Consider the following 24,874-nt stretch of genomic DNA (forward strand, 5'->3'; position numbering starts at 1 on the left):
TACAGCAGGTGACCTAGGGAGAAAACAGCAATTTCAGAGTTAAGGATTAAATGATAATTGAAAACCTTTTTATTTTCTAACCTAAACCTGGCTCAATAACAAGAAAAGGTATTTTCCATTTGCAACTCAGATAGTTAATGTGTATGTGTATTGCTCTATAATGGATGTAGGTCAGAGGTACTGAGAGACAGAAGGAAAAATCCTTTCTCCGGTGCTGCTTTCTCAATTAGCAACAAGTACTTGAGCCTGGGCCAGGGTTTAGAATGTTAGGTGTGGGGAGGCAGCTCAGTGTGCCTGCTGAACAGGTGTGAGGACTGGAGTTCAGACCCCCAGAACCTATGCAAATGCTGGGTAGATGCAGCATTCTGCCTGTGGTTAGAGCACGGGGAAGATAATGGCAGGGCCAGCTCAACTAGCCAGCTCTGGGAGCCACTGTGAGACCCTGACTCAAGGAATAAGGAGGACAGCCATCAAGAAAGACAATGCTCAGGAGTACCCCCATCCCCCAACACACACACCCCCACACCCCTTTCTCGATATCCTTCATCTAATAGAGTCGACTCCTCCCTGAAATAGACTAAACCTTATTCTCATCACAATACACCACCCATACTAATGGTCTCTGTAATAGTTTTGCACTCCTTCTTTTAGACTGTTGCTACATTTTCAAGTACTTCAAGGAATGCTGTGTTCATAAATCCTTCAGCTCTTGATCTAGCACACTACATAACACAATAGGTAATCAATATGATAAATAGCTCCCACTTAGTAAGCTTTGGCACTACACCACATATGCCAGGTGACAGGTTTTCTATGCGCATTATTTCAACTAATCACTATAAGCCAATTAACCTGCTTTTAAATGAGAAGAAAAATACACAACTGAGATGAAGTAACTTTTTAGCTACTTAACCAGCCTCAAGCTGATTGACTTGGCAGGCAACAAAAACAGTGCTACCTAGGCAGCTAGAGTCTCACTAACAATCCCTAAGTCTGTCCAGTAGGCCTGTGCTGTCTCTCATACATAAAGAGTAATTCATCTGCTGATACAGTAACTGAAATGTACCAAAATGAGAGTTATAACTTTCCTATACTCTCCTAGGTATCATTTTTCCCCTAAGAGAAGTTTCTTAGCAACTCACCCACAATAAAGACTATGTACTAAGTAAAAAACCCACAAAACCTAGAAACTCTGAAAGAAGATTCTGATTCACAATAGGCACATGTATTAATTTCTAACTGCTTTTAGAATTTGATGGGGCATGGGGGTTAGCACTGTAGTAGCAAGAGATAAAAGCATGACAATTAATAGAACAAACTAAATTACATACTGTAGGAGCCTGATCCCTATATGCAAAATACCGCCATTTACTTTTCAAAAGATTAACATGAGCCCCAGATAAGGCACAAACCTGGCACTTGGCCCAATATTTAGGGGAAAAAATGTCAATCATTTGCTTTCAAAGTAATACTTAAAAACTAATGGCCCCTTCTCTCTGAAGCATTAAACAACCACCAATTTCTTTTTAAGTTCATCTTCCCTAGCCACCCCCCCCCATACTATGACAGTCCATTTCATTTGTACCCACTAATACATCACTACTTCTGATAGTATGGAGGTCTCTTATGTAAAATAAAATATCTTGGGGTTGGGGATTTAGCTCAGTGGTAGCTTGGTCCTCAGCTCTGAAAAAAAAAAAAATCTCTACCATTTATAATATCCCTAAAACATAAGGCCACTAAAACTAAGATGGTAGTTTCTATTCATGCATGCTTTGAAAAAGACAGTGAACCTGGTTTCAGCAATGGGCCAGATTTGTTAGAAACCAGTATCTATCACTCCAAATACTCTCCAGAAGGAATTCTCAAGTAATAAACAATGCATCGTGCTCACTTTGGCAGCACATATACTAAAATCGGAATGATGCAGACAAGACTAGCTAGCATGCCCTCTTAGAAAGGCGGACATGCAAATTCTTGAAGCGTCCCATAGTTTTTCAACAAGATCTGAAAGTCCGAGTGTGTGGTTTCATGTGTGTGAGGACCTGCTGAGTTTAAACACTGCAAAAAAAACCAACAACGACAACAACAACTGCAAAACCAAAACCAAAAAAAAAAAAAAAAAAAAAAAAAAAAAAAAAAAAAAAAAAAAAAACAATGCATCTAGTTGTCGACCAGTAACTATTAGTATTTATTTCCCAGGAAGCCTTGCTAATCAATTAGTTTTGCTAAATACTCTATGGAAAATACCACTTACCTTCAATTTCAACCAAAGGTTCTTGAGTGAACTCCTGAAAGAATTTGTAGAAGAACTTACTGCAGGCAGCCAGAACAGCCTTGTGTGCCTTAAAATGGTGTCCTAAACAGGGGGTGGGGCGGGATAGAGAGGGGGGGAAAAATTATACACTGGCATCAAATCTGAGTTAAATTATGGAATGTATGCAGAAAACCTTTCTTCATAAATAAACATTCATATATTATTACAAAAAAGTCAAACCATTTGTTTCAATTTTCTTTGGATTATTTTAATTTTAATTAAACATGAATCTAAATCTTCAAAGACTACTTCAGTTTTCTATAAAAGCTAGTTTATACTAAGTAACAGATTTCTTCTTGCATTTTCTGTTCCATTCAATTGAGTAACAAGGTGTACTTAACCCCTCTGAAACTGCTAAACATCGGCTGGAGAGCTGGTTCTGTGGTTAAGAGCAACAGATGCTCTCCCAGGGAAGCCAGGTTCAGTTCCTGGCACCCACAAAGGCAGCTCACAAGTGTTTGCAATTCCAGTTCCAAGGGATTTGACTCGCTCTTCTGACCTCGAGCGTCAGCCATGTGGTGCAAATACACACATGTGCAGGCAAAACACTCATACGCAGAAAATAAAAGTGCTAAACATGACATTGCAAAAGTTTACATATCATTTAGAAAGAGGTGGAATAAAGTCCAAAGCCAATGTGTTTGGTACAGGAAATGCTTCAATGTGCCTAATATACTTTTAGGCACAGCACCTACAAACTCCCATTATGAGGAACATCTTGTCTTGAAAGCCAACTTTCACTAAAGAATCTTAATCTGTATTTGCCTATACAAGGAAGACTAGCAATAGATCCCAACCTATTTTTTAGGTCACTCATAGGGGTTACGAGGGTAGCCATGGTCTCTATTCCACTTTCCTTTCCACACCATTTTGGTAAACTAGAATGAAAACTTCCCAAACGATTCTTGTGTTGGACTCCTCAAAACAGCTTGCTAAGAACAAACTTATTAACAAAACATTGAGACTGCATCCTTGTCTGACCAAACATTTTGGAGGTATTTTCTCTCTCCTCCAGGCACTTATCTTAACGCTCAAGCGTACAATTATAAAACTTGAGCAGGCTGCAAGAAGTTAAAACGTGATGCATATCCGACAAGATTAAAATCGAGACTAGCCAACCAGCTTTCTGCAGCATGGTCTACGTGAGCGACACTGACAGGCGCCCTCCCGGTTAAGATGCAAACCCCTCCACAGACTTTGGAAGTGAGCCCGGATAGGGTGGGTACAAAAAGGCGGGCAGTGAGAGAGAACTGAGGCTCCAATTTTCTCCTCTGCCCACCTACCCTACCCACCGTCAACAATCAGGGTGATGTCCGTAAACCGGTCCTGCTCCCGTTGTTCATTCAATCGGTCCAAGATCATTTTATGATGTTCAGGAAACTCCTGAAGGCATTCCATCGTTTCTTCAGCCTCCATGGCCGTCGGGGTGCTCTACAAAAGAGGAGCATGATAATGTACACCCATGAGCTCGGGTTGACACAAAACCCCTACAAGCAGAAACAAAACAAAACCCAGGAACCGGGGAAGAAGGGGGAGGGGGAGGCCGAGAGCAAGGCTGGGGAAGAAGAAAGGCGAGCCGAGCGGCCGCCGCGCGTCGCGGGCCGGAGCCGCGGCCGCGGGACTGCGAGCCTGACCTAATTGGAGTCTGGAGACGCGAGCTGGAGCGGGGTGGGCACAGTGCCGGAGGCTCAGGGCGCCCGGGAGCGCAAGTCCGGCCGGGGAGGACCCCGAACAGCCTCGGCGGCCTCCCAACGGCCCGCCAAGACTTCCGCCCGGCTCAGGCTGCCGCAGCCCCAGCCCCGATCCGGCCCGCGGCCCACAACGACTCCCCGGGTCGCCTCTCCCTCCGGCGCCCTCCCTCCTCTCCCCCCCGCCCCGACCCGGCCGGCACTCACTCAGGGAAGGAGGAGCGGCCCGGGCCTGCGCGTCACTTACGTCGACGTGCTGCGTCACCGCGGCGGACGCGGACGCACCCGGAGCGCCAATCCCCCGCAACGCCTGGCCACGCCCCTGCGGCCCTGTGGGGAGGAGGGAGCTGGGGGGGGGTTGGCCTTGTGGGGAGGAGGAGGGAGCCCCCGGGGAGATTCGGTGCTCCCGCGTGGCGGGCGCCCGCGTGCGAAGGATCCGTGGGCTGCTGCAGCTTCTCTCGATAGAGCAGGGCAGTCTCAGCACTGGAAAAACTGAGGCCCTCGGGCGCCGCGCTCCTGCAGCCCGTCTGCCCCACCCGGTGCTTTAGCTGCACTTCCGACCGCGAACTCCTAGAAAACTGGCTCGGCAGCCGGAGAAGCTTATATTCCGCGGCCCCGCCCAGCCCCGCCCCCTTTTTGGAGCCGAGGTGGGCCCTTCTCCTCACCTAGCTGGCTTCGGCTCCACGTGCCTCTCTTTCCACAATCTCCCCTCCCATGGCGCAGCTGCTCCGGTACCCAGGCAGCTCCTCGCCATCCATTTTCACCTCCGCGGCCCGGACGCTCGCTTCGCAAGGGTCCGGCCGACGCACTTGCGCCCTGGGCTCGGCGGCCGCGGGGGCGAGCACGCTCGGGCGCTGGGGATCCGGCTCCCCAAGGTCCGCCCTACGGTGGCAGCACGTGTCTACGGATTCAGAGACCCGGTTTGCCTGGAGAGATCCAGTTGTGATTCCTCCTTCTCAGCTCTCCACGCACCAGTCCCTAAAGCGGCTGCCAGTCAGTTGCACGTGGCCGGCTCACTCACCCATTCAAGAAAGGCTCGGCTGAGGGTAATGCTCTGATAGTTAATGTGTAGTGATCATTAATCCCTCACGGAGTTGGAGAGTTAAGACTAATGGAAAGTCAAATAGCTGTGTGCGAGAGTGGATGTGATCACTTCAACAGCTACGTTTTGAGGGAATGCCATAGTAGTCACTAGTTAAGAAATGGGGGAAAAAAACCCGCCGAGCTGGGCGAGCACACGTACTTTCTGCATTCTGACAGAGGTTCAGGTCGAACAGCAGGACTCGGTATTACTAACGAGGTAATCTGGAGCGTCCAGGAAAGCCGCCAACAAAGCGGTGTGTGTTCCACCCAAACATACATAGCACATGCAGCCTCGAAGGTCAGAGTGTTCCTTTTGCTGGGACAGGCACGCGACAGCCTTTTAAGGGTCCAAGATATCTGATCTTACCATTTTAGGAGTGGAATCCTTGAAAGCCCAGCAGGAAGAAAATGGAGATGAGAGGAATCATGAGGGGACAACTAAGTAGACATGATGATGTCAAAGAAGTATTTAGCTATATGAACCTCTTTAGGTGAAAGCACTAAAGCATTGGTGGGTAATTTATGAAGACTCTTCAAGAGTGATCGATTAGCGCCTTGTAGATTGAACTGGTCTACTGTATGCCTTTAATATTAGGATCAATATTATTACACGCACTTTAAACATTTTTTAGATTTAATGTATATGATTGTTTTGTCTGCATGTACATATATGCACCATGTGTGTGCCTCTTTCCAGAACTGGAGTTAGAGATGTGAATTATCACGTGGATTCTGGGAATGGAAATGTAAGAGCAGCAAGTTCTCTTAATCGCTGAGCCATCTTTCCAGCCCATGTTCACGCTATTCTTAGGACAAGAAATTACGTATAAAAACAAACTTTGTCGGAGTGTCCAGTGTGTAGGTCTGCTTCCCTGTATGTTTAAGGTGGTTAAATGGGAAACACTTCTGTCCTTTTTAGAGTTTGAGCTTCCCCAACACAACACTTTCTAATATCTTTGACTCTGCTCCTAACATTTATTTATTTATTCGTGTATTTATTTAGAGAAAGGGTCTCACTATGTAGCCCTGACTGGCCTGGAATTTGATATGTAGACCAGGATTGCCTCAGCCTCCCTGGAATCAAAGGCATGCACCATTGCCCTGGACATAGCATTCATTTTTGGATACTTGCCTAGTCGAAAGTTTGAAGCCCCTGTGCTTAAAGCATCCAAGTGGAAGCAACAATGTTTATCCCTTGAAAAGTATCTGTTTATATACTTGAAAATAAAAACGTTGAAAGGGCTGAGAAGTGCAGCAAGAGAAAGGTGAGAAACCAGATAAGAAGGCCTTGAGAGAAGAGTGTTTCTAAGGCTGGCTACTGGAGATGGCTCAATCTCCAGAAACCCACATAAATGCCAAGTGGTGCGGTGTTTCTCCTATAATTCCAGACTTGCAAAGCAGAAATGGGATTCCCAGAGTGAGCTGGTTAGCAAGACTAGCCTTATCAGCAAGCCTGGGGCTTGATTAATAGATCCTGTCTCAATGAATAAGGTGGAAGAGAGGTGGAATATGATTCCTGACACGAGCTGGGGTGCCCACACATGTGCAAAGAAAGATACAGTGGGGTCAGGGCACACAAGAGCTGGCCAAATGTGCCAAATGGCCAAGCTGGACAACTGGGAATTTTGGGGGGGATGGGCATCCTTGTGACGGACCTTAGTAATAGCAAATTTAGTGGAGTTATTGGTGGAGAGAGACACTAAGATAGCCGCATTCAAGTAGGTTAAATAATTAGCCTTTTACTAGCTGCAATGGCAGGTGTACTCCTATTAAATAATAGGGAGTAGGCTCCAGGTGTGGTGACGCATACCTTTAATTCCAGCACTTTGGGAGGCAGAGGCGGGCGGATCTCTTGAGTTTAAGGCCAGCCTGGTCTGCGCAGTTCTAGGATAGCTAGGACTCTACAGAGAAACTGTCTCAAGAGGAATTAACTAATTAAAAATCTCAAAAATATTTTATAGTTTCTGCGAATCAGAAAACTAGCTGGATTTTCCATCATCTCTCACTGGCTTTAGTCAAGGTATCAGCTAGAGCTGCTGGTACCTGTTAACGTTCATGATCACTATGTTTCTTTCCTATAGCAACAACAGAAAAGGGAAGGAAGGGGAGGTTTATTTTGGCTTACAGGTTCCAGGGGTGGGGCACCTAGGACTGGATCCTTTCCGAAGCAGCAGGAACATGAGGATTCTGGTGAAGTTATAGCAGCAGAGAAGGAGCAGACTGCTAAAGCCTGAAGCTGATGAGGCTATAATCCTATGGCCTACCTACAAAAGCATGCCTCTCAACCCCATAGTTTCCTTTTTCCCCCAAACAGGACCACTCAAGGACCAAGTGTTCAGATACACAAGCCTTGGAGGGCTCTTGACATCCAAACCATGCCAGCACCTCAGGGTTCACCTGGGACAGGTCCAAGGTCATACAAGAGATTCTTTATAGAATTCTGTTTCCCCCATCCTTAGACTAAGTACAAGTTTTTACACAGCTTCTCTTCAGCCCAGGCTCTCTGAAAGACATGACAGCTACATCCCAGCAGATAAAGGAAATGAGAAAGTAAGAAGGAACAAGACAGATAGATGTCAAAATCTTTTTGTAAAAGCTGCTTTAGTGAGCTGTCTGTTACGATAAAGAAATACCCAAGAGAATGGACTCAAGAAATGCTTGGGCATATTTATACCTGTAGAGACCTAAGTTCTCTGTTAGCCACATTGCTTTGGGTCCTGAAGTGTGGTACGGTAATGCTTTACGGTGGGCTTAACTGCTTCTCAGCTTGTGGATGTTGGTCTTTAAGACCGGAAATTTTGAGTTAATGGAATATCTGATAATTTCTCGAGAGCTAAGGAAGAAGACAGGACAGGGACTGTAAGGGGTTTGAAGTCCGGGGTGAATGTAGTGTTTGACATGAACTGTTCATGCCAAGGGTCATGGCCTCGGGCTCTTGGGAAATTGGCAAAGCCTTACCCCGTATGGGTCAGGCTTGGAATTAGCAAATCTTTCCTGTGGTCTAAGTGGGAATGTTGACAGTATGTGAGTGTTTCTGAGTGACTGATGAGTGTGAACAAACCAACAACTGCCTCTTCCTCCTCTCTGATGTTTACAGCCTGAGACTGCTGCCTGCTGCTGTGGGGGAGTGAGGGGAGAGACACAACACTACATATCTCCTTGCCCCAGGTAGGGAGCCCACGACAGACCAAAAGTGCAGATACCAGCAAAGTCCAACTTGGTGAACCAGTGCATTTTATTGAGGTTATGTACAGAGTATGGGTGAGAGGGTTACAGGAGCCAAGACAAAATGACTTCATGCATCACCAAGGCCCACTCCAGCAGGGGTCACAGCTCACAAAAGCTGGGAAGCCTGGAGCGTAGTGCACAGCCTGTAGGTATCTCAATGCATGCCCTTTCCAGGTGTCTCGGTTAATCACCGCCTTTTTCAGTCAGCTCAACTAGTTTCTGCTTCCAGGCAGCTGGTCTCTTGGCTGCATCTTGGCTTGTTTCCTCAGAGAGGGACTCTCAGCTTTTATTATTTACTCTGGCAGACAGGGGCCTGTGAAAAGGAATGTGGTCTTTTTCAGAGATGCTATCTTGAGTTATTTACCTTCCTGCTTAAGGAACATCCCTGCAGGATGAGATGTTTCAATCTTGGCGTATAGAGGAATTTTAACCCAGCAACATGTCTGCTCTGGCAGCCAGGGTGCTGGGTTAAAATTCCTCTACATTGCAGGGCTCTGTGATGAGACACTTTACAGGGACCTGCCACCAGAAGACTAGATAACCTTCCCCCATGGGCATATTAAACAGGCTTAGGTCTGGATTGCTTGGTAGTTGGTAGAACTCAGAGTATGCCCAGCCCATCTGACCCCAGCTTTTCAGTGTGGACATATATCTGTTCTCTGTTCAATCTCTTATGGCCCAGGGATGAACTTGACCTTCTGATCCTCCTGCTTCTACCTCCCAGATGGCTTTAAAGGCATGCACTATCAACCAGTTTTATGAGGCACTGGCCATTGAACTCCGGGCCTCGTGCACTGTAAGCAAATGCTCTACTGACTGAGCTGTGTCCGTGTCCATGATTTAAAACATCTAAATGACTTGGTACTTTTGTTGTAAGTCCTGGGGATATCCTAATGCCCAAACTCTCCTCCTCTCCATGTCTTTCACTTCTGAATCTCAATATTGTAAATACTATGGTATTGTTTCATGTGTATTCACTCAGATTTCATATTCAAAGTTGGCTCATAATTTACCTTTTTTGCTATCCCTCATTCAGTCTTAATCTGTATTTAAAATTTGCATTGTTTTCTTTCTATCTGCAAATTCTTTTTAGTACTTCCTTTAAGATGGGTTTAAGATGGTGGCACACATCTTTGATTTCAGAACTTGGAAGCAGATGGAGACAGATTTCTGTGAGTTTGGGGCTAGCCTCATCTACATAGTGGGTTCCAGGCCAGCTAGGGATTCACAGTGACACACTAGCTTTAAAAAGAAGAAAGATTTAACAATGACAAAGTTTACTTCTTTTTACTGGGAACTTTTTAATTAAAAAATATCTATGATAGTAACCTCAAATGCATCTTCTAAACAGTGCCTTTAGATGAGGCCTTCACCTGGTTTGCTAAAAATCCCAAATACAAGACACTGTGTAGTGCTTTTTCTTTTTAAAAATGTACCACTTTTTTATGTGCATGTATCTGCATATGCAGTGTGTGTGTGTGTGTGTGTGTGTGTCCGTCCACAAAAGCCAGAAAAGGTCAACTGGAGTTATAAATAGTTATAAGCCACCTAACATAGGTGCAGGGCACTGAACTTGGATTCTCTGGAAGAGCAGCAAGCACTCTTAACCACTGAGCCATCTCTCCAGCCCCTATTGAATTTTTTTAAAAGGCAAAATGAATATTAAAACCCCTGCTTCTAGGAAGTCATACTGATTCCCCACCTCCTGAGAAACAACCGAGAACCCTGGCTGTTACATGAGAGAACAAACATAAAGAGGGTCTGGTGGAAACAGGAGAAGACACTGATCCTGGGAGCCTCGGAACCTGACAGCGGGTTTCCAGCTTACTTGTTTGCTTCCTGTATCCAGACTTTCCACCAGCGGAGCTAGGAATGAACCAATGAGCACAGCCAAAAAAAGCAAAACAGAGAAAACTAATAAAAATCTGCCCTGTCTGGCTAAAACAACAGGAAAGCAGGATTGAAACTTTTAGAAGAAAAAATGTACTGCTCAGGCCGAGTATCACAGAAACAGGGCCTTGGCTCCATCTGTGCCTGAGTGCAAACCAAACTTTCTACCATGTCTGGGTTGTGATGCAGGCCAAGACTCCAAGCTGCCTTCTGGGAGTTCCCTCAGCAGTGGCCCAGCGGAGAATCGGGACATTCTTTACCCAACAGCAATGAGAACGCCTTCCCTGTGGGTTCAGGGCAGACACCTGAGCACCCAGAACACCTGCCATTGCCCAGTGTTCACTAAAGCCCTCTCCCTGAGTGTCCGTGGAGACTAAGAGGGGAACCTGGGCTTCTGCATTCATCTAACAGTAACAAGGCCCTGCCTCCTTTGTAAAAACCATGTCCTCAAAAGCCTGTTAAATGTGGGGGTTTAAATAAAACAGTTTTATAATAAGAAACAGAAGTTATGGGGCTGGGAAAATGACTCAACAATTAAGAGCACGTGTTCTTACAGAAGACCTTGGTTCCTAACCTCTACGTGACTGCTCACGACATCCAGAACTCTAGTTGCAAGATACCCAATGCCATCTCGTGACTTCTAAAGGCACCAGACATGCACAGGACACACATACATACAAGCAGGTAAAATACTCATATTCATAAAGTAAAAGAAAACTTTAATTTTTTTTAGAAAAGAAGTTCTCAAACTAATTGTAGAAGAAAATAAACATATGTCCACAACAAACTGACAAAGATGTTAGAATTAGCTCAAAACAAAACACACCAACCCATCAACCGTGGTAAAAATGGCTCCAAGAAGCAACCATGAACACGTGTGAAATTTAAAATAGAAAGCTTGGTAAAGAAAAGATCAAAATGGAATTCCCACGGTGTGGTAGCACACGCCTTTAATCCCAGCACTTGGGAGGCAGAGGCAAGCAGATCTCTGTGAGTTTGAGGCCAGCCTGGTCTACAGAGTGAGTTCCAGGACTGGCAGAGCTACACAGAGAAACTTTGTCTTGGAAGGGAAAGAAAAAAAATTAATCCCAAACTTTGAATTTTAGAACGGAATTTGAATGACAGAACCAGCAAGAGGGCTCTGCACTCACCACACAAGCTTGACAAAGTTGCATCTGATTCCCAGAAATCCACAAGTTTTGAAGGTGCAGAATTGCCACCTCCCACTGCTGCCAGTGTACTGTGAATGAAGCCATCCACTGGGTATGGTGCCTTGAGTCAAATGTCTCCTGTTGTCTCCTGATTCTTGGTTTGATCTTAGTCATCTCTGTCTTGTGCCCCTAAATAGTGACTGGGTCCTACCAGACATTCAGGAAGTATTTGTTCACATCTGCCTTTACTAAGCTCTTTTTAGAGTGATTCATTTGACTTCTGAGAGTCAAAAATACCCCCAAATTAGTTTGCTGTTCAGTTGCTAAGACTCCTGGAGCTCAGAATATTCTGCACATGATTTTGAGACTCTATACTTCTGTTACTAAGCATCCAGTACATGTCTCTAGTACATGCTTTTCTTTCACAGTTATGTAAGATGATTCAAACTTCTCACAATTCTAAACCAAATACAAGGGATGTGAACATGCTGGGGCAGCAGAACAAGTAAACCCAGGAAGTCTCTACCTCAACTCTTGATGCCATGCACTGCTGTGCAAGGTAAAGAAGGAGCTTATTCTACCAAGGGTTCTCCAGTTACCACAGACCTATGCTAAATCAAATGAAAGCTCTAGGAAGATCCAGAAACATTTTAGCCATCCCAAGCTTCTTCAGGCCAGAATGTGAAAGGCTGGGTTTTTGGATGGGAAAATTTCTCTGAAACTCAGCTCTGTGTTCCTTCTCTTTGCTGCTGCGCTGTAATCTCCCCTTGCTCTTGCTTGGTGTACAGTGTAGACTTTGTGTTCCTCACCTTCCCATTATAATAAGTTCCTAGGACAACCAACATAATGGGAAAAGGACTGTTTTGGTTCACAGGTCTGTAGGTTCCAGCTCATGGTTGATGGGCTCCATCGCTTTGGGGTGTGGTGTTGGTGTAGGACGGACAAAGCAATATATTATGAGGACAGGCCAGAAGAGTTGGGCAATCTCTTAAACATTGCCCCCACCAACAGGCTCCATGGCCCTTTGGCGAATGGGCTTTGGGGGACATTTTAAATCGAAACCCTATCAAGCACTGTCACTCCAGTTCAGATATTGATGTCCTAACCTGTTGCTCCCTTGGTTACCTCAGTCACCTGAACACCACATCTTGTGAATATGTCAAGTCCACTTCTTTTACCCAAATCATACACTTGCTTGTTGATACTTACGCTTTCCCCTTTGCTGAACTCTCCCCTTTCTCTCTCACCTGTGCAGCCAGCCAGCACGTGCTCATTCCCCACATGCTGACATCAGCCAGGAGAGCCACATTCACAAGCAGCAGTTCGCTAATGCAGCTGAAAAGTCCTCATGACCGAGACCTGCCATAGCGCTCTTAACATTTTACAGCACTATATAACTCGTGGGTTTGTGGCGACACTGGTGTAAACAAATCTGCAATTCTAGTCGTATCAAGATACAGTGCATATCACTGTGTGATGCTTGATAATAAGCAACTGTTTCTGGTTTGTGCACTCTACTCGCGCGCGCACACATACACACACACATCATATAACTTGGCATATGAGTGGTATAGCACCTAGATTTGTATAAGTGTAGGGCATGGTGTTTATACAACTTCAGAATCACCTTTTGCCAACTGTTGGGTGATGCATGCCTGTACTGTCAAGTCTTGTTGTTTTGGAATTTTTTATAACTTCAAAGTGGTCAACTAATAGTCTTCCTGTAAAACTGTTTGACAGTTCCAACAATTACCTGAAACAAATTGTGTAAACCTGTATGAGACAGGGTACTATAAAACCTCAGACTGTATGCTGTCCAGATGTCTTAGTACAGGCATAGCAAAGATGGACAGAAATGAAAACAATATAGGAAGTCCTGGTGGTGTGATTCTGTAATCCCAATACAAGACAGACAGACACACAAGACAGGCGGACCTAGGAGGATCCAGACTTCAAAGCCTGAACTGAGCAACCTATCGCATGCCTGCCTCAGTTAAGTTATGGCTTAGTGCCAGGAGAGTGCTTGCTTGGCATGCAGAAGGCCTTGGGTTCAATTCTCAATAACACAAGGAAGAAACTAAGCAAACAGCAAACTATCGAAGTCTTAACACTTTCCTCTCTCTTTTCTTTGTTTCTGTCTCTTTTTTTTGAGGCTAGAGTCCTGCTGCTGTGGAATCATGGGGTCAGGCTGGCCTTGAAATCCTGACAGTCCTCGTGCCTTCAGTTCCCCAGCGTTGGGATTGCCATGCCTGGCTAACACTAGACATCCTAGGGTAGTTAGATCACAGTGTTTCATTTCCCTTCATTTAAAGCTTTTGCGTTTTCCAGCTGTTGTACATGGCACATGTGCTGTCACGAAATGCAGGCTCCATAAAGGAATCATGATTGCCCAAAACATAATTGTACTTACTCAGTAAATATTTGCTGATGGAATGAATGTATAATATAAAAATAAAATGGAGGTAAAAGTGTGTATTAAAATTGCACTTCTTCCTCTTTCTGGATATTTTACTTTAACATACTCTTTTATTATTAAATTAAATGTCTTTTTAGTTTTTAGTGATTTATTTATTTCCATTTTGTGTGCATTGTTGTTTTGCCTGCATCATATGTCTCTGTCAGTGTCAAATACCCTAGAACTGGAGTTACAGTTCTGAGCTGCTATTGTGAGTGCTGGGAGTAGAACTCTGTACTCTGGAAGAGGATCCGGTGCCAACTTCTGCCCCATCTCTCCAGTCTTAACATACTCTTTAGTCTTCTCTTTGGACTGCCTATGAGTTGCAATAACCATGGCAGACATACTCCTAGAGGTATCCAACTGTTGGTGTTTTTCTTAAAAAACTGTATTCTGGCCATTCCTTTCACTTTGCCCAACGGGACATTCCTGGGTCTATCCTAAATGGATGTTCTCTTCCTCTGTTGTGGAAAGCAGCACTAACTTTATCTACTGAATTTGGAAGCAGGGCTGGTGACCAAGCTTCACAGGACGTCAGAACACTGGCGCCTGGCTCACTGCTGCCCTCTCACGGTTTATTGACTAGGGCGGTGGCGGATCACCGCTTTTCCCACCAGCAGGTGTCAGCAAACCTTCCAGTCAAGAGGCTCTCACACTGAAATTGTCGGGACTGCTGAAGCCACTGGCCCCTTGTCCTGCCTGAAAGGCTCCGAAATAACAGAAATGTGAAGAAGGATTGTTAGGCCCCTCTCAGGAGGATAGGGCCTGAGGTGCAAAGTTGGGGCGCTCAACTTCCATATGGGTTCTCTGTGGGTATGCAAAAAGAAGAGAGAAAGGAGTGTGGACAGACTAGGTTTCCCTAAGGGGACCCAAAGCCACAGTTGGGTTTGTTTTTTTTTTTAATTTATTTACTTTTACAAATGAAGCTAACTTTTGATGACATTGGTGATGTCTTCAATGGCTATCTATCTATCTATCTATCTATCTGTTAGATGGGGTCTCACTGTGTAGCCTTGGTTGGTGTTTTTGGTGTTTTGCAGTTCTGTTTGTAGTCCAGCCTGGCCTTGAACTCAGAGATCTGCCTGCCTCCACCCACCTCTACCTACACACACGAACACACACCCAGGTGTTGGAATGTGCCACCACCCTGGGCTTACTCTTCAAATATTCAGGATTTCCTAGTTTGTTTTTAACGCTTGGGATTCAACTCTAGGTCCCCCTGCATGCTACTGGCTCTACTACTTAACCTAAAACAGCCATCAGGGAATGTGCCAAGTGTGACAAGAGGAGGTTCTGATTTTATATTTCTCATGGCTTCTTTCCGTCCCAGAGGCACCCTTGAGTCTGATACAAATGTGCTCCCAAAGATGAACCAGCAAACCAACTGAACATACACACTGGCCAAGCAATCTGCACAACATGGAATTGACAATATCTTGGGTTGTTGAACACCAAGAGACACACCCTGGTTCTGAATGAAAGTCTTCAAACCCTGCCATATATAACCAGCACTCTATGCCATTTGGGGTGCTTCATCTTCATTTTCAACTTCGCTTAGACTCATTTGGAAACACGCCTCTTGGCATGTGGGAGGGGCAAGTTTTCAATGAGGAGTGAATACACCCTGAGTGTTGGCACACTTGACCCCTGGATGGATGTGCCCGGGCTCCTCTCTGTGTATGTTCTCTCACATTGCTTGGCTTCAGAACCTAGCCTATTAGGGTGTTAATTCGGGGACTTAGGACCCCAAATACAACACCGTGGCTTTTGAGAAAAAAGTAGAAGCCAGAACGGTTCACCTCTACATCTTTCCTGCCTCTCTACTGAAGAACAGAATTCTGCTCCCTGAAGCAGGGGTCCCACTATACCTTCTGGATTAGTATCTCATAACTTCCCTGATTTGGGCAGGCTCTGGTCCCCAACTTCCAAATACAGAAAAACTAATAGTCTTCATTCTCTGCCTCCAGCTCTGCATAGCATGGGGTTACTGTTTCTAAAGACTGAGGCTGAGGAGTTTAACACCCTGGATAGTTGTTTAGTATGAATTGCCTGAAAACTTCTGGGCAGAAGCCACGTTTGTATATGTGTATGTTATATATGGAGGAAATAGGGAGGTTGGAAAAGAAAATTAATTTGGACTTTGGAAAAGTCTTCCATATCCTGAGGTGTTTGTTTTCTGAGGATTGTCAATTTAAGCGTCAAGTTGACTGGATTAAGTAAAGTCAGAAGGGTGTTGTGGTAAACATGTTTTTCCAGGGGCAGAGGCAGGTGGATCTCTGTGAGTTCAAGGCCAGCCTGGAATACAGAGTTAGTTCCAGGACAGCCAGGGCTACAGAGGGAAACCTTGTATGGAAAACCCAACCCCCCAAAAGAAAAGAAAGAAAGAAATACCTGGAGGTTAGTGAACCTAACGTGAATGATACTATTTCCAGAGACAATTAGATCACGAGGGCTCTGGCCTAAAGATTCACAGTATGATGGTACTGTAGACAGAAACTGAAAGATTGCAGTGGGGTGACGTTGCCAAGTATGTCACTGGGGACATGTCTTTGAGAACTATACCTTCCCCCTACTCCTTTCTGTATTTCCTTTCCTTGGATGACCAACAGCATGATTTTTATTAAAAAGGTATTTTAGAAAGGGCTCGTAAGTTGGGAGATGCTGAAGTCCTTTCATGAGATTCTTCATTTTGTTTTCCCTGCAGGAACCATTTTCTAGGAAAACAGCATCTGGGAATTGGTGAAACTGATGTGGCAAATGCCAGTGAACGTTATCTTTCTCTTTATTATAAACTGACTCTTCTATACCTTGCTTGGTATATTGGAGCCAGAGCTTTGCAGAGCCCCATTCTTATTTTTACCAATGGTTTTTATATTGGGCTCCCCCTTGGCAGACATTAGAGAGGACTTTCCAAGCTGCAACAGAATGCACAGACTTACTCCTTCCTGTTGGTGCATCCTGGAGGAACATTCTTACCTTGGGAAGGTTTATCCATCAGTCAGTTCTTCTTCATTATAAGACACCAGAAGCCGGATGCTCGCAGCCAACCATTGAACTGAGAATGGGGTCCCTAATGGAGGAGTTAGAGAAAGGATTGCAGTAGCTGAAGGGGTTTGCAACCCCATAAGAAGAACAATATCAACCAACCAGACACCCCAGAGCTCCCAGGGACTAAACCACCATCCGAAGAGCACACATGGAGGGACCCATGGCTCCAGCTGCATATGTAGCAGAAGATGGCCTTGTGGGGCATCAATGGGAGGACAGGCTTTTGGTCCTGTCAAGACTGGACCAGTGTAGGGGAATGTCAGGGTGAGGAGGTGGGAGGGAGTGGTAGGTGTACCCTCATAGAAGCAGAGGGAGAGAGCAGGTTTCTGGAGGGGAAACCGGGGAAGGGGATAACATTTGAAATGTAAGTAAAAAAAAATCCAATAAAGGAAAAAATGTCAAGAAAAACAAAACAAAACAAACAAAAAGACACCAGAAGCATCTAGTCCACAGTTTGTGGAGGCCAAGCAGCATGTCACAGAACCTGGCAAGGAACACCCCCCCCAACCCCCCACTTTGCTGCATTACATCTTGGCTAGAGTTCCTGTGCATCTGTCTGTAGGGCAACTTTCGCCATGATTTTAAAAGCCAGCAGGATTCACTCATGGAATCTCCACTCCCATGACCATGCCTGATCTAACCATTTTCCAAGGCCACACTGGGATTAAGTTTCTATCTGCTTGATACCATTAACATAAAACGTTTTAAATCCATCCAAGGGTGGGAGAGAGAGAGAACCATGTTCAAAGCATAGCATGTGTCTCCTAGATGATTCTTTTTTTTAATGTGTAAAATGGAAGGATTTTATTGTGATACCATATAAGAAACCATATTTATATCTGCTAACCACCTAGGAAACACGAGTCAGTACTACTGATTCACATACTCATTTTGAATTGAAGGAAGATGGTTTTGACTACATTTTCTAATATAATTTGCAATGATTAGAATTAGCATGTTCTCTTAAGCTTCTGTACTGAACCACAAATAAGTAGGTATAGTTTGTTCACTGGAACCAGATCTGAAAAAGCTTACAAACTTTGCATTCATCTCCCCTCTTCACTGTTACTCTGCCTCCCTCCATCACCATGCTGAATTCCTCTCATCTTCCACATCATTTCCAGGGGAATCTTGAGGCAAGTATGTCTGTTTGTTCTCTTGAAAGAACTTGGACAAGCCCAGTTCCCCGGGTTTTGTTTGGCAGAAAAAGTAAAAATACGAGTAGGATTCCGAGAACCTAAATTCTGGTCTCCTTGCATCGTAAACTATAGACAATTCCTTCATAAGTTCTGTAGACACCCATTTTAACTGCAAGACTCTGTGCTTGCCTGGCCTTTTGTCATTTAACTTCACTGTTGTCCTTGAATTTACATAAGCAGAGTTCTACTTTTACAGAAATTCACTTTCAGAGAGGTCAAACAATGCGGCCAAGAACCCACAGGTACAGCATGCCAGAATGAACCAAACTCATGTTACTTCATTTGCGATTCTAATACTGGAATGTGTCAGGCTCCAGAGTTTAAGTGAATGAATCGGTAACTTTCTAGGTCTCTTCAGGGATTTATTTTATACTTCTACTGGCTACTTTTTCTCCTAGAATGAAAATAGGTATAAATGTTTGGTTATCAAATCGGATCCTCTTATTTTTAGCTGTTCATTCATATTTCTCTCATTTCTAAATTAAAGGAAGTTATTTGTTCAAATAGTCTTAAGTATTGCCTCTCAGAAAACTTTTCAAGTTACCTATTTCTATTTGTCAAGAGACAGCTATTAGGTCACAGACACTAATAGTTCTTCTAAAAAGTTATTTCATATTTAAAACCAATTTAAAACATTAAAAACCCTCAAGGATTTTTATTTTGTTAAGCACTAATATATATTTTTCTTCTTTTGCACTCAGTTTCCTCTCTTTCGTCACTTGGGAAATATAGTCACTGTGTCTCACTGCCGATTATCTGTCCCTAACACAATGCCAGTCTTATAGGAGTCAGGAGGGAGGGCTCTTCTTTCAGTGTCTTCTCCAAAGAACAAACAATCCTAAATTGGAAAGTGAAACTTAATATTGAGTCAGTCAGGCCACATGATCAATACTGCTGACGTATAGCCAGGAACTACACATAAATTTAAAAAAAATTATATGAACAATCCTGAAGAGGTCAAAGAGCTATCCAAGTTATGGCCCTCCATCACAGTAACTTGTATAGTTTATATACACGAAAAACAAGGACTCAGAGCTTGGGAGTGCACATAGGAAATTGTTTTGTAATTTTCTTCACTTTGATTGTATTGCTTTCCTGTCTTCAGGAGGGACGATTTTGACTTCAAAAGTAACGAAATATTTGAGAAGGGAATTACATCCTTCAGTTCTAAATGGTATTCTTGGGCGATTTTCTCAGCAGTCCACGTCTCTGGAGAGAGTTTATGGTTATTGAGAAGGGTCAGTGCTTCTACAACAGTGATCTTGCCTTTGGGAATGGCCATGATATCCTTGTCAAAGTGATCTCCTATCGGCAGTCTGAATTCCTTTGGTTCTTGCTGTGGTTCAATGGTTTTTACTGGCAAGGAAGGCAACAGATCTTTGGAATTGACATATACATCTCTTAGTAAGGACAGCAACTTATTATCTTTCCTAGAAACTTCTTCCTTGATTTCTGGATACTGACTCAGGTGCTTCTGCAGGAGACTGCAGGTGGAAGGGTGCTGGGTGCCATGGACGGCTTCCTCTCGCTGATCTCCTGCTCCGCTTGCTTCTCCACGTTGAAGTTCCTGAAGGCGAGGGTCATGTGAGCCCCCATCTCTACCTCATGATGTCCTTAGTTCACTACGCATGTGGGGAGACACCGGTGCCCTAGATGATTCTAAGCTAAGGTCACAATATGAAGATTAACCACCATACATGGCATAGAAGATTGCTTCTCTACAGAGCTTAGCAGAAGGCTGGCCCCTGTCCGCATAGCAGCTTTCTTTTCCTAATGTGTAGAAACAGCTTCCGGTCCGTCTTCTGGATTCTGCGGTCACTGGTACACATGCTGAACAGGCAAAAAGCCATACACATATAATAAAAATAAATAAAATATTCAAAAAGCAAAACTAAGAAATTATTCATTGTAGGCTTAGATTGTTCGAAACCCAGGGTTCTTAAACGCTTCAACCTCCCTTCTAGCCCACTTGCCAGGGGTAGGGGAGAAAAATGGTTAATAGGACAAGGTGGGTGTGGACCTGTTTAAAAGAAGTTCTTTGGAGGCAATTCCAATATTTTTTGTCAGGAAATCAGCAGTGTAGTCTAAAACACCAAATGCAAATCCATAGCAGCAGCTCGATCCGGAAGAAAGCGCAGGAGTCCACGGAAGCAGTAAGAAGCAGCCGTAATACCACGAGAAGCTCCCTGACATGCTTCTCTCAACGAAACCACAACATGTGAAGATCAGCAAAGACCAGCAAAGCGTCCCCTTATTGTCTGTGGGTTATATTTTTTTTCTAAACATCAACACACCCTTACAAGTGTTTATTACAGCATGTTTAACATGCTTTCTCATAATACATGACACAACTGAGTCTCCAAAGGAACCAGAAACTTCCACCTCAACGTATTTAAAAAGTTTTAGACTTCCCTACTTCCCAGTTCTGTTTGTTTGTTTGTGTTTTGTTTTTGTTTTTGTTGTTTGTTTTTTCAAGACAGGTTTGATTCTCCTGGAACTCCCTCTATACATGAAGCTGTCCTCAAACTCTGAGACTTGCCTTCCTCTGCCTTCCAGGTGCTGGAATTAAAGGCGTTTGGCCACCGAGTCCAGGCTCCCAGTTCTTGTTTTTATAACCATGGTGAATTCCTGGTGCTTCCTACCCTTACCTATTTCCCTTCTCCTCCCTCTGTCTGCGTTGCACTGTATTGACAGTGACTCAGTGTTGGCTTTCACTTGGGAGAGTGGGGCCGGCACTTGGTCTGGGCAACCTGATGAGTGTGGCCCTGGTGAAGGCGCCGGTAAGCCAATCCAGTGTGTGAGAGCTGGCCCGGTACCTTTAAGTCTGTAGCATGTGGGACAGTGGGTCCCTCGAACCATGATTGGATAGCACAGATGGAGCTGGTTCTGGGGAGGCAAGGGTGAGGTTGAGTGGCCTAAGGGCATGAGAGCAGGAGACCCTGCCTCCCCAGGCAGCATTGGATGGCCTAGGTGAGGCTATGCTGGAGAGCTCGCCCTGGTGGAGTGGACAAGAGAGAGCCCACTGACCGCTCAGCTACTACCCAGGCCTAGATCCAGGGCTCTGAGTTGGCCCAGAAAATCTACATCGTCTGTGAATAGCTAGGGAAAGGGCCAGTCCTGCTGACCCAAAGCTGCAGGATCTCCAGGGCAACAGCAGGGTAACTGGGAGGAGTCCCGGTGAGGATCCAGCAATGCTGATGTCACAGGAGCCAGAGACTTTAAACCAGACCAATGCCTCATTGCAATGCAATGAACATTTGCAAGTGAAGATGTGTGGACAGAGGGATGTACTGTGGATCACACTGACACACTACCACACTACGGCTTCCACGATGGGGGAGAGAGAGAGAGAGAGTTAGTTAGTTGTGTGTATAGACTACAAGGGCAAATGGCAGATATGAGGGACAGGAAGATAAGCAGGACTGGAGTGCTGATGGGAGACTCACAAAAAATCAATAAAAAGTTTAAAAAAATTGTTTTGGCTTTCAAGCATGCATTCATTGACCAGGTAGTGATGGCACCTGCCTTGAACCCCAGCACTTGGGAAGCAGAGGCAGACGGATCTATGAGTTCCAGGACAGCCAGGGTTACACAGACAGGGGTGTCTTGAAAACATAAAACAACAACAACAAAAAAATTACATTCCTTGTCAATACAAATGTACTGGTCTTTGCCTGAAATGTAATTCTAGGTATTTGGAAGCCCAAAGCAGGAGGGTGGGTGTTTGAACTTGAGGGCAGTGTGAGCGGCTCTACAAGACCTTGTTTCTGAGGAAAAGACATTAGAGGCGAGGAGAGGGAATATTTAATTATATCTTAAATGTTATTATTGTACCACTTAATATTGAAAAGTTCTCAGGGAGAACTTTCCCTCGGGATGGAGACCCTCCAACTCAATGACCAGACCGAGACCACAGGATGCAATCAGCAAGAGGATTTGGTTTATACACAGGCACCTGTGGGCGCTTCAGTCACTCGGGGGACTGGCGCGCCCCACGGAACCAAGGATGGGCTTTTTATAGGATTCTGGGGAGCAGAAGCAAGCATACAGAAGCAGATGCATGGTTACAGGGATATAATTGGTGGATTCTAATGTGGCAAGGGTTCAGCCCGGGGGCAAGTTTCCTAGCTACCTTCCTGAAACATAAGGACTGACTCGGCCCCCCAAGGGTTCAGCCTGGGGGCAAGTTTCCTAGTTACCTTCTTGGAACATAAAGGCTGACTCGGCCCCCCACCAGGGTGTGGGACCTCTCCCGGGGCTTTTCTCATTGTCAGGCGCTCAACCGCAGTCGTCCTGTTGCCAGGCCTTCAACCATACACATCCTGCTTGGCAGCCGCTGTGTACTCAGTGTTCTAACCTTTCCCTGAACCAGTCATCTTAAGTACAGCCTTGCAAAGTGGCGTTACTGCTGCTAAGCTGGGGTCTTTCAATATCATTTGCACTTCATAAAATATTGGACCCAGAAGTGGCTCTGTGGATAAAGTCATTTGGTGTGCAAATGAACCTCAGTTAAGTTTCTAGAACCCACAGGGTTACCTCAGTTCAGTTTCTAGAACCCACAAGGTTACCTCAGTTCAGTTTCTAGAACCCACAGGGTTACCTCAGTTCAGTTTCTAGAACCCACAGGGTTACCTCAGTTCAGTTTCTAGAACCCTCAATAAAAGGGATTGGGCCAACTATCAGAACTTGTCCCCTGATAACTACACATGTGCTATGGCATGTACATATCTGCCTTGCCTTCAATACACATACCATACACACATAGATAACGAGAATAATGAGTGTCTAACATTTGTATTGTTCTAAGACCCCGAAGTGGCCTTACCTCAGGAGCACAACGCACAGAACACAACTTGACAAGGGAGCGATGCAATAGCAAGAGGTTTAATAATTAAATAATCCAAGTACGTGGGGTTGCTCACCCACGCAGGGAGAGGCAACCCTGAACCCAAAAAGCACACAATTTTTATTCTTTACAGAGGGCAGACTTCAGCAACAGGGTTAGCTGGCTCATTCTCATTGGTGGAACACAGGACAAATGATCTTTTCAGGTATTGGCTGTCCTGCCCAAGGGCTGTTCTTGGCTCAATTAGTCACTTTCCTCATCCAGCCCCACACCTGGCCTTGGAAAATCACTGGGAAAGGGCTAAGTTGGCAAATCCCTTAGATGGGGAGGAACTGGGTGGTTGGGCAGGGTCAGGATGACATTTTGTGGTTGTTCTCGGGAGGGGTAGGGGGTCTTTCTGAGAACAGTTATTTTTGTTTTGTCTTAATTAGCTTGACCTTGGTCAGTGAAGCCTGGTCATTCTGACTACTAAAATTTTGTCATAACATTAGGCAACCTGATGTCAGATGTATTTCTCAAAACCTTGTTTTTACAACTTGTGTTTCACATCTATGAAACTTAATTTCTTCGTTCCTCCCTTTTTTTTGTCATGGTTTTAATCTTAAAATCATAACTTGACCACATCACTAGAGATGGGCCTATATTGTTGCCCTAACAATACATTCTCTAATAAGCAATAAACCTGAGTTGTGAACTAAGGGGAAGAATTGAACCAGATTTCAAACCAACTTTTGCCTTGAGCTCTCTCTCTTTTTCTTTGTTCTAATCCCTCTCTAATCTTAGCTAAATTGTCTTTAACCCTTCCTGAGTGATCTATATAAAAACAACATTCTTTTCTTAATGCAACACACAGGCCTCCTTTTTAAAGGAATAACAGGTCTAATCCTCTATTTTGAAGGACCACTTCTGAGAGGGAGGTCAGGGATTCTTGGAGGTCAGTTAAAGTCTTTTCTATTCTTTCTATACCTAAGTCAATGGCAGTCCTCAATTCTCGATAAGCCTTGTGTTGCAGGGCAATGGCAGATGTCCCTGTAACTGCCCCTGTAGCCCCCAAACCCAGTCCCAAGATAATTGCCAGAGTAATCCCCAACTCTCTTTTGTGCCTTACTAAGTCTTTAGCATCAGGGTCCCAATAGTTCAGTACATCTTCATAAGGATGGTATAACAATCTAGGCACTATCTGAACTAACACACAAAAGTCATGACTGTTATTTAGAACTTCCAACTTATACAGGTTGTGCTCCTGAGGTAAGGCCACAACAGCTCCTGTGGGGTCTTACAACAGTATCATTCTATAGTACAAGGAGCCCTTACACTATCAATCCACATTGTTTGAATTTGCTCTGCAAAATATATACATACATATGTATATATTCAAAACTGGGAGGAGGGATGGGAATCTCTATTATATAGTCCTGGAACTTGATTTGAAGACCAAGCTGGCCTTGACATCTCCCTGCCCCCACCTCTTTTGCCCCTACCCCTGCCCTGCCCTTGCTTCTGCCTCTCCAGTACTGGGTTTAAAGGTGTGCATGGCCACACCTGGCTATCACTTGAAAAAAAATTTTTTAAATGTCATTTGAGAACAGTCAAGGCTAAACAGAGAAACCCTGTGATGGGGGGAGGGGAAAGGTCAGGGTATGGTGACTCAAGCCTATAATCCCAACACTTGGAAGGCAGGAGAATTTTAGTGAGCTTCAAGTCAGCCTAAACTCTCTGCCTCAAGAAATAAAGGGAGCGGGTTGGGTAGTACACACCTTTAATGTCAGGATTTAGGAGGGAGGTTTCAGAGTTTCAGTTTCAGGCCAGCCAAGGCCACAGAGTGAGACCTTGTCTCAAAATGAATAAAGTAAGATAGAGATTGAATGTCAGGTAGCAGTGGTATATGCCTTTAGTCCCAGCACTTAGGAGGCAGAGGCAGGCAGATCGCTGAGTTCAAGGCCAGCCTGCTTTACAAAGAGTTCCAAGA

At 44.7% G+C, this 24,874-nt stretch overlaps 2 protein-coding genes, 1 long non-coding RNA gene, 1 other non-coding gene and 1 pseudogene across 28 annotated transcripts in view; 2 read left to right on the forward strand and 3 right to left on the reverse strand.

Moving 5' to 3' along the window:
* Zbtb35 (zinc finger and BTB domain containing 35) overlaps nucleotides 1-4,829 on the reverse strand; it is a 28,583-nt gene extending 23,754 nt beyond the window's left edge. For 5 of the 23 annotated variants that reach the window (XM_087622311.1, XM_087622359.1, XM_087622300.1 and 2 more), the window contains exons 1-3: nucleotides 4,671-4,829; nucleotides 3,610-3,748; nucleotides 2,258-2,359 (exon numbers count right to left, since the gene is read on the reverse strand). In XM_087622311.1, the coding sequence (XP_087478437.1) occupies nucleotides 2,258-2,359; nucleotides 3,610-3,733 (226 nt within the window). In that variant the 5' untranslated portion in view covers nucleotides 3,734-3,748; nucleotides 4,671-4,829. 23 annotated transcript variants of the gene reach the window in all.
* The window catches only part of LOC134485850 (uncharacterized), a 704,841-nt gene that overhangs the window by 106,308 nt on the left and 573,659 nt on the right, over nucleotides 1-24,874 (reverse strand). The gene's annotated exons all lie outside the window — the stretch shown is intronic.
* On the forward strand, nucleotides 1,887-1,997 carry Rnu6-446 (RNA, U6 small nuclear 446). The gene has a single exon (XR_015678862.1). It is a non-coding gene; the product is annotated as a U6 spliceosomal RNA (small nuclear RNA).
* Zfp131l1 (zinc finger protein 131 like 1) lies at nucleotides 3,764-17,288 on the forward strand. The gene is made up of 5 exons (XM_087640460.1): nucleotides 3,764-3,940; nucleotides 3,996-4,337; nucleotides 4,554-5,051; nucleotides 8,186-8,256; nucleotides 16,517-17,288. The coding sequence occupies exons 1-5, from the start codon at nucleotides 3,764-3,766 to the stop codon at nucleotides 16,710-16,712; spliced, it is 1,284 nt and encodes a 427-aa protein (XP_087496586.1). The 3' UTR covers nucleotides 16,713-17,288.
* Nucleotides 19,047-19,716, reverse strand: Ndufaf4-ps3 (NADH:ubiquinone oxidoreductase complex assembly factor 4, pseudogene 3; annotated as a pseudogene).

This window comes from Rattus norvegicus, chromosome 2 (assembly GCF_021556685.1).
Source record: "Rattus norvegicus strain SHRSP/BbbUtx chromosome 2, alternate assembly SHRSP_T2T, whole genome shotgun sequence".
Lineage (NCBI taxonomy): Eukaryota > Metazoa > Chordata > Mammalia > Rodentia > Muridae > Rattus > Rattus norvegicus.

What these genes read in the sequence shown, in the direction of transcription:
- Zfp131l1 (XM_087640460.1), top strand. Translation starts at nt 3,764, where the DNA reads ATGATAATGTACACCCATGAGCTCGGGTTGACACAAAACCCCTACAAG. An exon ending in CAAGAAAGGCTCGGCTGAGG is followed by an intron (nt 5,052 to 8,185) that starts GTAATGCTCTGA and finishes TGATGTTTACAG; the next exon opens with CCTGAGACTGCTGCCTGCTG. An exon ending in TACATATCTCCTTGCCCCAG is followed by an intron (nt 8,257 to 16,516) that starts GTAGGGAGCCCA and finishes TTTTCCCTGCAG; the next exon opens with GAACCATTTTCTAGGAAAAC.